Source organism: Electrona antarctica (genome assembly GCF_951216825.1).
Source record: "Electrona antarctica genome assembly, chromosome: 20".
In the NCBI taxonomy this organism is placed as follows: Eukaryota; Metazoa; Chordata; class Actinopteri; order Myctophiformes; family Myctophidae; genus Electrona; species Electrona antarctica.
The window spans coordinates 33,898,809-33,911,457 of NC_136801.1; the positions used below are offsets into that span (position 1 = coordinate 33,898,809).

Below are 12,649 nucleotides of genomic sequence, written 5' to 3' on the forward strand. Positions count from 1 at the left end.
TAATAGAGTAAGCCATACACTGTAAGAAAGGTTGCCTGGCTCCACTGAATTTCTTAACTTGCTTTTGTCACAGGTGTGGGAAGTCAAGGAAACGACATCGTAATTACCTTTAACTTTGGCAAGTTGGCAATATCTAACCATGACATTACATATCTGGTGAGTTAAGGAAATGTATTCAATTAAAATAATTGTCTTGCCATATCTTTGCATCTTAAATTACATGTACATGTATGTATATCATCTAGTGGAGTAGAAGCACAAATTATCAGAAAATGGAAAAGATTAAGTATCTAAAAAAAAAGGTATACTTGAGTATCCATGTTCTTAGTTAGTTTCCACCCTGACATGCACGTTCATCCTTTGTTTTCAGATCCTGAGCAGAGGTCAAATAGTGAAGTATGGCCAGGTACCGAGAGTCTCGCAGGCCGTGTGGCGGGAACAGGTGACGGTCAACAAGCTGATGATGCCTTCGTTCCGCGTGGTGGCGTACTACCACGCCTCTCCCAGCGAGCTGGTGTCCGACGCCGTCGTGGTCTTCGTCAAGGAGACCTGCATGGGCTCGGTGAGAGGCTTCGCCGTTTTCGCCGCGCAGTGCACACACACATCGTAGCCTATTATTACTGCTATTACCGGCTTTTCCTCACGGAATTCTCCACAGTGACGGGTGGGATTGATTGATTGATTGAAATATTTATTAACCGTTTGCAGAATTACAGTACATTTCAAGCACAAACTCAATACAAAGGTTGTTAACTGTGAGTGGACGACCCAATTAAGCATTACACTTGTTTACAATAGGGTCCACCATGTTCAATTCATCAAAACATTTAGAGACGTACAAATAGACACTTCTATATAGACAAAGAACAGAACAGGAATTCAGGGGGATTCAGATTTTACGGGGGCCAGTTTCGAATTGCAGCCATCCGTAGGTGCCCTTTGAGAGCGGTTTTGAAGGAGTCAAGGGATTCGCATGTCTTAATGACTGTTGGTAGGGCGTTCCACATTTTGGTGGCATAGGAGCGAAAATAATTTAGTCCCTTGTTTGTGCCGAATCTGGGTTGTACATGGTTCGTTGCACTCCCGGGAGGGGCCAGGATGGAGCGGGTGGGCGCAGTCAGCGCACACAGAAGTCAATTAAGGCAGACATGGCTGTGTTGAAGCACGACGGATGTGCGCTTATGAGAAACAACAAAAATAAAAACGTTGGCGAAAACAGAAGCGCAACACGAGGATAAAGGAAACATTCAATGTCCAGTTTGCTAATTCACAACTACTACTACAACTACTTTGGTGTTGAAACTTTGAATTTCTCTAACTATTATAAACTTTCACGACAGCCTAAGTACAACAAATATAATCTATGAAAAGGCTACTACAGTGAATTGGATCGGTTCACGGAAGTTGTTGTAGGCTATTTGGGGATTATCTGATGTGATCTGACACATGTCTCTTGCCTTGACCCCCCCAGCCCTCACTGGGGAAAATTCCGTTACGTAACATTATTACCAGGTCATTATTTCCGGTGCATGACGGCCCCCAGCGCGCAACTGTGTATAAATCAGGTAACCTCTAAACGGTGTTGCCATCTCCACTTATCCTGAGTGACTTTATGGGCTTGTTTTTATATAAAGTTGCGTCTTCCAGTTGCTATTCGTCATGTCGATATTTGTCTTAAGTGGTTAAAAATCAGCTTTTGTTAGATGTAAAGACGGGGGCTTCAAGGGGAAAACATTTTTGGAACCACTGCTTCAGCATTGTCTCAATAAATAAAGTCAAAAAAGTAACTGTAGGCTATTAAAAAAAACATTTTCTTTAACCTGACAGTTCCTATAACTGCTGCCCCTGACAGACAAGCAGTTTGGATCTCTCATATATGGATTCAACTCAAACAAGCAGACGGAAATATTTTTCGTATATGAACAGTTCTCTGACCCAGTCGTACAAGTGTGAGAAATCATATCTTGCAAAGTCAAAGCATGCAACTTCACACAGGATGCTAGTTATGTGGCCATGGTCACTGTTAATGGAATTAGATGAAAACAAATTGTTGGGACAGCTGGAGTTCTACAGCACACTTAACACCCTCCGCGCCATTGCCGTAGATCTAGGTAAATTAAAGCCTATTATTTAATATTACGCTTAACGCCATTGCCGTAGATCAATGGCAATTGCGCTTTTAGCGCTTTCGATCGATCAAGCCATAATGCTACTTACGTTAGCATCGGGTAGCTACCTGTTGTTGTCATGACAATGGGTCGCCCATCTTAGATCGTCCTCGCCATAATAATCCATTCTATCTGTTTCTTTCTTTCAAGCGCCTGTATCTCCTATTCCTTGTCCCAGATGGCATTTTTGGTCAAAACAACGTTTCTTTGATGGCACAGAGCTGACGATGTGGAGCCCTCCAGTGCCCCGGTATAGATCCATCTAGTAAACAACAGTCGTCCAGGACCCGTTCAACTTCCTAGTTTAAGCCAAGGACTATTTAAAGAGGACGAGAAGCGAAGACCGTACGGTGGACTCCATGTTGCTCCCTGGAAGAAAAGAAACATGTGCAGTTGAGACCAGGAAGTTGTACATGACAAATCATAGATATGGCACAAATGGCCCAGCAGATGGTGTGATGCCACTGTCTCAACTGTGCATGTTTCTTTCCTTCCAGGGAGCAACATGGAGTCCTCCGTACGGTCTTCGCTTCCTGTACTCTTTAAATAGTCCTTGGTTTAAACTCACTTCTAGGAAGTCTGGAAATGTGGCTTTTCAAAATAAGAGCTCAACTGGGAAAAATGCTGGCGTGAATTAGATCCTAATTTGTCAATAAATGCTAGCGGGCTAAGTGTTAAACAGAGAAGCTTCTAGGACAGTTGGAGAGGTTCCATATAGAACTATGGCAGTCAGAGTACTGAGAAGTATGAGGTCGGAACGCAGAAATTAAAAAGGAAAAATAATTGAATCTCCAACTCACTCGCCATTGGCCAGCGAATACTGTCTTATATGTATCTGTCACGGTGCAACTCCAGAGAAGTGGAACCCAAATGCAGAACATACACGCCAGAACACTGATTTATTCTCCAAAACACATAAACAGGAACATAACACCAAAACAACATATATACTCGAGCAGGGAAGAAAAGGAATAGGGTGTTTAAGTACGCAGCGATAACCACACACAGGTGATAATCAACAAAGGGATTGGCTGGGAGACTAACAGGACACAGGTGGAGAAAACTAGTAATCACAGGTAGGGTGGGACAACAGAGGTAGTCTCACGTAGCCAGACAACTATTCCACAATCTCCGAATGCTATATATAGAGTCTGGAACTACCTCCCGAAATCCGAGTAAGGAAGCTGCCATTTCCGTTCACGAAAATATATTTTAAAATATCTTCAGAGCTTATTTTTTCATTTTCATTTCTACTAAGCAGCAAGCTATATATGCGTAGACGTAGATGATTTTGATTTATATTAGGATAAATTTGCGCGACTGTAAAGACGAAGCGGAAGTGGAGCCTCCTCCCCACTTCCGCTTTATATTTTACTCATGATAGAACTTCCGTTGCTCCAGACTGCATGTATGACGGAAGCATTTGGAAATTGCAAGAGGCAACAGTCTGGCAACACGACCCTACAACAAAGGTAACAAGGGTACAAGGACAGGGTACAAGGACAAGGAAACACTTCAAAATAAAGGTACACCACAGTGCATGACAGCGTCTTTCTCTGTCTTCAGCTGAAGATCGAGCTGGAGGACCCCCAGGGGCATTACGAACCGCATGGCAAGATCAGGCTGAAGTTGACGGGGGACAAGGGAGCCCGGGTGGGCATGGTGGCCGTGGATAAGGCGGTCTACGTCCTCAACAACAAACACCGTCTCACACAGAAGAAGGTATGTGTGCTACAGCAAGGCCAGGTCACATTCAGTGGTGGAAAAAGGTACTCAAATGTCTTACTTAAGTAAAAGTATCAATACTGCAATGTAGAATGACTCCGTTACAAGTAAAGTAACAAAAGTAAAAGTAATCATTATGCAGAATGTCCCATTTAAAGTTTTCAAAAGTATAAAAAAATCTTTTGAAAATAGCAGATCTACAAGCTCACAACGCGTGAGCATTGTTGTGTTCTCACATCATACATGCGTCGCATGCGAGCTTGTAGATCAGCTATATAGGGCTTGTAATATTAAGCTGTATATACGTGTAGTAGCCAAAACGTCGCTATTGTCGTCCCCCTTTCCTTCAGTAGCACAACCAAGGGTGCACCAGTGGCGTATCTACAATAAGGCGAGGACAGGCGTCCGCCTGTCCAAATACATTTCTGCCTGGCCAAAATCCATACAATGAGAAAAAAGAGAGGATAAAACCAAGACCTGAGAACTATTAGTGGACAGCTGATTGGCCGTTGCGGTAGAGCGCGACCCTCAATCACCAATTGGAATGTAAATGCATGCCTTTCAGCCTTTGTATCCTACTCGTCTGGCAGGTATATCTCTTTGAAAACCTTTAGTGCTACGATTGTGCGCGTTGGGGGCGACAATTACACATCTTGCCTTCCCAAAATGTGATTCCTGGAAACGCCACTGGGGTGCACGCTTTGTTTTCACATTCGTCAGTATTTTGATTGTGTGTGTGTGTGTGTGTGTGTGTGTGTGTGTGTGTGTGTGTGTGTGTGTGTGTGTGTGTGTGTGTGTGTGTGTGTGTGTGTGTGTGTGTGTGTGTGTGTGTGTGTGTGTGTGTGCGTGCGTGCGTGCGTGCGTGCGTGCGTGCGTGCGTGCGTGCGTGCGTGCGTGCGTGCGTGCGTGCGTGCGTGCGTGCGTGCGTGCGTGCGTGGGTCAGGTGTGGAGCGTAGTGGAGAGGTATGATACAGGCTGTACACCAGGTGGAGGGAGGGACGTGATGGGAGTGTTCTTTGACGCCGGGCTGATGTTCGAGTCCAGCTTGTCCAGTGCCTTGTCCGGTACCCAAGACCGCACAGGTAATGACCACACTGGTACGCGTGTGACCGCACAGGTAATGACCACACTGGTACGCGTGTGACCGCACAGGTAATGGTCACACTGCAGTGTTGTTTTTGGCAGCAAATTTAGATTTTAGTTTTAGTCATAGTCTCTTGAATAGTTTTAATTTAGTTTTAGTCACATTTTAGTCACCTGGAATGTTTTAGTGTGCGTGCGTGCGTGCGGGTCAGGTGTGGAGCGTAGTGGAGAGGTATGATACAGGATGTACACCAGGTGGAGGGAGGGACGTGATGGGAGTGTTCTTTGACGCCGGGCTGATGTTCGAGTCCAGCTTGTCCGGGTCCGGTGCCTTGTCCGGTACCCAAGACCGCATAGGTAATGACCACACTGCAGTGTTGTTTTTGGCAGCAAATTTAGATTTTAGTTTTAGTCATAGTCTCTTGAATAGTTTTCATTTAGTTTTAGTCACATTTTAGTCACCTGGAATGTTTTAGTGTTAGTCTAGTTTTAGTCGACTAAATCTACAGTTGATTTAGTAAAAAAAAAAATATTTTGGTGGGCCTTGATGCCGTTGCAATGGCTGTTTTTTTCACTTGCTGAGAATAGCCAATCTATACAAGCCCACAACGCGCCGCACTGCGACGTGTTGTGAGCTTGTAGATCGGCTGTTTTCAGCATGCAACTAATTGTAAAAGGACTTATACTGGATCTCTTGTCCACTAGTCCCTTCCTAACATTCTAGTCTAGTTTTTATTTGTTGATGAAATTGTCAGTATATAGTCTTAGTTTTAGTCATCATAGCTTAGTTTTCATTTAGTTTCCATTTAGTTTTCCTCAGTGAAAAAAGGTTGTTGACGAACATTTTTCGTCTTACTTTTAGTCGACAAAAACAACACTGCCACACTGGTACCCGTGTGACCGCACAGGTAATGACCACTCTGGTACCCGTGTAGCCTGGAACTCACCTATGCTTTTTATGGCATAGGCAGCTCCCGGCAGGATCCGCCGGCAGAAACTATGCGCAGCTGCTAGACATGAGACTAATTAATTAGAGCGACAGAGAGAGAGAGGAGTGTGTGTGTGTGTGTATATGTGTGCGTGTGTGTCAATTTAACAAAGGTGCAGACGATCAGAAATCAGCAGAGAGTGAGTGATGTTTGCGCTACTCTATCCCTGGAAATATAAATGTCTGGGTTTCCGAGGCTAGTACCCGTGTGACCGTGGATCCGAACATAATTCCGACCGAGCATTACTCAGACATGCGGGAACAGCGGTCGGACTATACCGCTCGAACATGCTTCATGCTAGATTCAAAATCAGACCATGATCTGATGGTCTGAGGTTGACAGTTGACACTAATGGGCTTGATGGGTGGACTTAATCCCCTCAAAGGTATTGTAATCACACTTGAATCATTGACCTCCAGAAACCTACCTCAGAGGTGACTAGATTAAGCCAGACTAAATCTAAATATGAGATTGAGAAACTTTTAGTACTTCTAGTAAGAAGAATCTTAATTGCCCAGACTCTTCTTCAACAAAGATGGCGAAAGCAAACATTCTTTGTTCTGTACTCATCCAATAGTATGGTACAAAACACTGAAGTCCTTAAACCAGAAACCTAACCTCCCAGGGGGCAGCACACCTAAACCTAACCTTAACCCATGTCTAACCAATGACTAGTCTAAACTAAGTATGCACCCAGTTAGGGTTAGGTTAGGGATAGAGGTAGGTTGTCGGCCTAATGACTGTCGGAGTCAAACACATTACATTACATTACATTACATTACAGTCATTTAGCAGACGCTTTTATCCAAAGCGACTTACAATAAGTGTATTCAACATAGGTAGGGAACAAAAACTACTAATCACCAGAAGTCTTTAGTGCATTTTCTGCAAAAACAAGCAACCAAGAGTATACCTAGCGCTAAGGTAAAAGTGCAATATATCAGCTACCTATTTCCTTAACCGGATGAGACAAAATAGCTAAATCAAATGAGCATGAGCTAAAACAATTAAGTGTATCGACTAAACAAGATCCAATAAACAATACAACAATAGAAAACAAACGTTCGTACAACTAGTTAACAACAAGTAGGTCAGGCAGAGAGGAAGGGTAGTGTTTCCTGAAGAGGTGGGTTTTCAACCTGCGGCGAAATATGGGCAGTGACTCTGCTGTCCTAACATCAGTGGGGAGTTCATTCCACCACTGTGGGGCCAGAACAGAAAAGAGTCGTGACCGTGTGGATCGGCCAGAAGGACCCTTGAGTGACGAGGCAATCAGTCGCCCCGAGGTGGCAGACCGAAGTGGTCGGGCAGGGGTGTAGGCATCGACCATAGCCCGGAGATAGGAAGGAGCTGTTCCTTTCACTGCCCTATAGGCTAACACCAGGGTTTTGAACTGGATGCGGGCCGCTACGGGGAGCCAGTGTAGAGAACGGAGAAGGATGGTTGTGTGGGAGAACTTGGGGCGGTTGAACACCAGACGAGCCGCAGCTTTCTGAACAAGCTCCAGAGGTCTGATGGCAGATGCCGGAGCACCAGCAAGGAGGGAGTTGCAGTAGTCCAGGCGGGAGATGACGAGAGCCTGGATGAGCACCTGGGCTGCCTTCTCCGTGAGGAAGGGGCGAATCCTCCTGATGTTGTAGAGGAGGAATCTGCAGGACCTTGTCACTGATGCGATGTTTGCCGAGAACGTCAGTTGATCGTCCAGGGTCACACCCAGATTTTTCGCAGTCCGAGTTGAGGTCACCACAGCATTATCAATGGTGATGGCCATGTCTCGGTGCGGACAGCCCTTCCCCGGGAGGAACATCAGCTCGGTCTTGTCCAGGTTGAGCTTCAGGTGGTTTGTCGACATCCACGCCGAGATGTCAGCCAGACAAGCAGCAATGCGTGCCTCCACTTGGGTATCAGAGGGGGGGAATGAGAGGATCAGCTGGGTGTCATCGGCATAGCAGTGGTAGGAAAAGCCATGGGAGTGGATGACAGCACCCAGAGATGTAGTGTAGAGAGAGAAAAGAAGAGGACCCAGAACCGAGCCTTGGGGAACCCCAGTTGTGAGCCTGTGTGGTTCTGACACAGACCCTCTCAGCATCACCTGGTAGGAGCGACCCGTCAGGTAGGATGCAAACAGGGAGAGTGCAGAGCCTGAGACACCCATCCCCTCGAGGGTGGAGAGGAGGATCTGATGGTTCACCGTGTCGAACGCTGCAGACAGGTCCAGGAGTATCAGGACGGAGGAGAGAGAGTTCGCTCTAGCGGCATGGAGCGACTCCGTCACTGCCAGCAGGGCAGTCTCTGTCGAGTGACCCACTTTGAAACCAGACTGGTTGGAGTCCAGGAGGTTGTTCTGGTGGAGATAGGAGGACAGTTGTTTAAAGACAGCACGTTCGAGAGTTTTAGATAGGAAGGATAGAAGGGAAACCGGTCTGTAGTTCTTGATCTCAGAGGGGTCAAGTGTCGGTTTCTTCAGGAGGGGGGTGACTCTGGCAGTCTTGAAAGTAGAGGGAAAGTAGCCAGATGTCAGAGAGGTGTTAATAAGGTGGGTTAAGAAGGGAAGAAGTTCAGGTGCAATAGACTGCAACAGAGTGGTTGGGACCGGGTCCAGAGAGCATGAGGTGGGGCGACTAGAGGTAACAAGGAGAAGGACCTCGTTAGGGGAGAGGGGAGAGAAGTGGGATAGAGAGGGGATGGGGGGGGGAAGAGGAGTAGATGAAGGTAGAGAGGGGGGGGTGGCAGGCAGACGGGTGTGGGCAGTGCGCAGGGCACCAGCCGGGGGAGGAGGGAAGGAGGATCGGATATCGTTCACCTTCTTGTCAAAGAAGTTGGCGAAATCGTCAGGGAGGAGGGACGAGGAGGGAGGAGGGGGTGGTGGTTGTAGGAGAGAGGAGAAAGTTTCAAAGAGTTTTTTAGGGTTGGAAGCAGAAGCCTGAATTTTAGTGCAGAAAAAAGCAGCTTTAGCAGCTGATAGAGAGGAGGAAAAAGTAGAAATGAGAGATTGGAAGGTGAGAAGGTCCTCCGGGAGGTTGCCCTTTCTCCATTTGCGCTCAGCCGCTCTCAGGCTCCGTCTCTCAGTCCGCACTGAGTCCGACAACCAGGGGGCAGGTGGAGTTTGGCGTGCAGGCCTGGTGGTGAGGGGACAGAGATGGTCGAGAGAAGAGGATAGAGTAGAGAAAAGAAGATCTGTGGCGGTATCAGGGGATAGAAGAGCAAAGGATTCAGGGGCAGGGAGAGCAGAGAGAACAGAAGAGGAAAGATCAGTGGAGGAAAGTGAGCGAAGATTGTGACGTGAGGAAATCATGTGGGTAGGGAGGGGCTGTGAGGGGGGAGAGGAGAGAGAGAGAGAGTAGGACATGAAGTAGTGATCAGAGAGTTTCTTACCCTTTTCACTGGAAAGAGGAGTGACAGACAGGTTAGCAATAGAGCAGCCTCTGGTGAAGATCAGGTCCAGTTGGTTGCCCGCCTCATGGGTAGGAGGAGATGGGGAAAGAACTAGGTCAAAGGCGGCGAGAAACGAAAGTAGTGGGTCTAGCTGCTTCTCAGTCGGGAGGTTGAAGTCACCCAGAAGGATGAATCCAGAGCCATCGACAGGGAAGTGGGAGACTAGATGGTCCAGCTCCTCCAGGAAGCCACCAGCAGGGCCCGGTGGGCGATAAACAGCTGCAATGGTGAGCTTGACTGGATGAGAAACAGTGACCACATGAAATTCAAATGAGGTAGGAGAGAATAGTGACAGTGAAACAGGGGAGTATTTCCATTTTCTGGAAATGAGCAGACCAACCCCACCACCTGTCCGCACGGCTCTGGGAGTGTGAGAGAAAGCGTACACATCTGACAGAGCCGCGGGCGTAGCAGTGTTTTCTGGTCTGATCCAGGTCTCAGTCAGAGCAAGAAAGTTAAGGGAGAGCAAGGATGCGTAAGCTGAGATGAAAGCAGATTTGCCTTCCACCACAGCCGAGTGGCAATTCCAAAGCCCTCCCGTTACCACTTGCTCGACGTGAGTTGAAAGAGTAGGATAGATGAGATTAGTTGTGCCGCGACATCTGGGTGTAACCCAGTGTTTGTGCGACCGCCAGGAAGAAGAGAGGACAGGAATAGGAAGAAAACACATTGTAGATCACTAAACATATACTACAATACACTACTATATCTATCACACTACTATATATGTCACTAATCAATGCTACAGCTTGTCGTTCAGTGACGAAGTCGGACTTTGACAAAGTCGCCTGTCGCCTTTGTTCGCCTGGCCTTCGTTTGCTGGACGCCGCTTAACAGCTGACGCTTTCACCTGGTGGTATAAGGCCAATCCAACTGATTGCTAATCGTCTGCCAGGAGTGCTGGCTAAAGCACTCACTTCACACTTCCCAAGGAAATCAAGTGGCCTATACTACTTATCAAGTGGCCTATTTACAGGGTGAAACTAATTAAACTAGTCTACTAGCCTACTGTTTCAACACAAACAATACAACTATAAACTACTGACTACTACACAAGCTAATAATATACTACTAATACAAAAGCACTTAGAGTTACACTAACAGCAGTTTGCTAAAATACAGAATAATGCTACTTACTCAACTAGACAGGTCAGGAGGTCTGTTCACTTCAAATGTTGGTTATACACTGAAGAGAATACTCCCAGCCTGGCTACTTAACCCTTGAGTTGTGCTGGCTAAAGCACTCACTTCACACTTCCCAAGGAAATCAAGTGGCCTATACTACTTATCAAGTGGCCTATTTACAGGGTGAAACTAATTAAACTAGTCTACTAGCCTACTGTTTCAACACAAACAATACAACTATAAACTACTGACTACTACACAAGCTAATAATATACTACTAATACAAAAGCACTTAGAGTTACACTAACAGCAGTTTGCTAAAATACAGAATAATGCTACTTACTCAACTAGACAGGTCAGGAGGTCTGTTCACTTCAAATGTTGGTTATACACGTGTCGGAACTAAGTACTGCACCCATGTGACCGCACAGGTAATGGCCACACTGGTACCTCTGTGTCCACAGGGATGCACACGCAGCTTAGACACATACCAACGGACCGACATGCGGAAACAACGGTCGGACATGCGGTCGAACATCCACTGCTCCCTCCGTGCTTGCGGTTAGGGTTAGGTTAGGCTTTGACGGTAGGTTGTCGGTCTAATGACTGTCTAATGACCGTGGCCGCAGAGGTAATGACCACATAGATAGATAGATAGATAGATAGATAGATAGATAGATAGATAGATAGATAGAGTAGCTTAATATTGATCCCTGAGCGGAAATTCAGATGATCCCATAGCAGCTCATACATAGCCTGGGTAAACCCCTCCCCCCTTGCCAGATTTGCATTCTGCCAACCCTCCTGGCAGAATGAAATGTTGTCCAGCAGGGGGAGTGGGTTTACCCAGGCTAGCTCATACAGGCATACAATAAGCTTACAAATTCATCACAAAAAGGGGGGGCACGCCAGCACGGGTTAAAAGAAAGGCAAATATTAAAAATATATTATGAATAAGCATAGAAAAAAAGTAAAAAGCTGTCACTGGATATTGCACATAGACCCATAAATAACTAAAAGCTATAAAACCTTAGTACAGTAACAGTTCATAAGCCTATAACGGCTGGCCGTGGAGTTAAAGACTCTGATCGCTGTTTAGTACAAAAGTGTTCTTGAATCGTTTGTTCTTACACATCAAAGAAAGGAAGTAAGGAACAGATCCTTGAGACCACTTTTCTGGTCTGCCAGGATTTTGTGGAGAGGATGACTCACATTAAATGGTAAATGGTGCATTTATATAGCACCTTTATCCAAGGCGCTTTACATAGATTGTGCATTACATTCACCCACCGATGGTGGCGGAAACCATGCAAGGCACCAACCAGCACATCAGGAGCAATTAGGGGTTCAGTGTCTTGCTCAAGGACACTTCGACACTAACTCTGGGGGAGCCCGGGAGTTCGAACTGGCGACCTTGCGGTTACCATCCAGCCACTCTACCCCTGAGCCACCGCCGCCCCTGGACATTGTCCATTATGGCCCGCATCTTATTTCCTTCTCTGTATGTCATTTGTTTGCTGATTACTTTCTACAGTAAATAGAAATACTTTATAAGTCCATATAAGTTGTACTTTTGACTACTTGAGTAGGCCTATGCTCACCGCACTGCACTCCAGTTACCATTTTTATGAAGAAATAAAACCACATGAGTTTTGGTGTTGCTCTATATTGTCTGAAACAACTTTGTTTGTGTTTGTTTACGTACTAAAAGAGTGACTTTGAGAGCTGTTTCAGCGTACAATGTAAGTCAATGAGGAGCATATTTTGAATTATCAATTTCTAATCACTGGAGAAATTATTTTTGATTTCTTGTCCACATTTGGAGTTACATCATGGCAAGGTAACTACACAACCCAAACCTCTACAAAAGTGGTCTTACCCTTTAAGTAAAAGTATAAATACTGCAATATGAAAATACTCTGTTACAAGTAAAAAAAAAAGTGCAGAATTCAAAATTGACTTGAGTAAAAGTACAAAAGTATCGGCTTCAAAATGTACTTAAAGTACTAAATGTAAAAGTGCTTATGTTGCAGAATGTCCCATTTCACATGTTCAAAATGTGTACAAAATATCTACAAGTGATTGACCAATCAGCATTGTGAGGCCTCACTCACACCGCTGTGT

General features: G+C 45.7%; 1 protein-coding gene across 1 annotated transcript in view; it reads left to right on the forward strand.

Moving 5' to 3' along the window:
• Positions 1–12,649, forward strand: part of LOC306913283 (complement C3-like) — a gene marked incomplete at its 5' end in the record, with an annotated part of 68,001 nt that overhangs the window by 21,265 nt on the left and 34,087 nt on the right. Inside the window, 4 exons of the mRNA XM_079489874.1 lie at positions 74–156; positions 371–562; positions 3,735–3,890; positions 4,837–4,975. Coding sequence (XP_079346000.1) covers positions 74–156; positions 371–562; positions 3,735–3,890; positions 4,837–4,975 — 570 coding nt within the window. The remainder of the gene's footprint in view (positions 1–73; positions 157–370; positions 563–3,734; positions 3,891–4,836; positions 4,976–12,649) is intronic.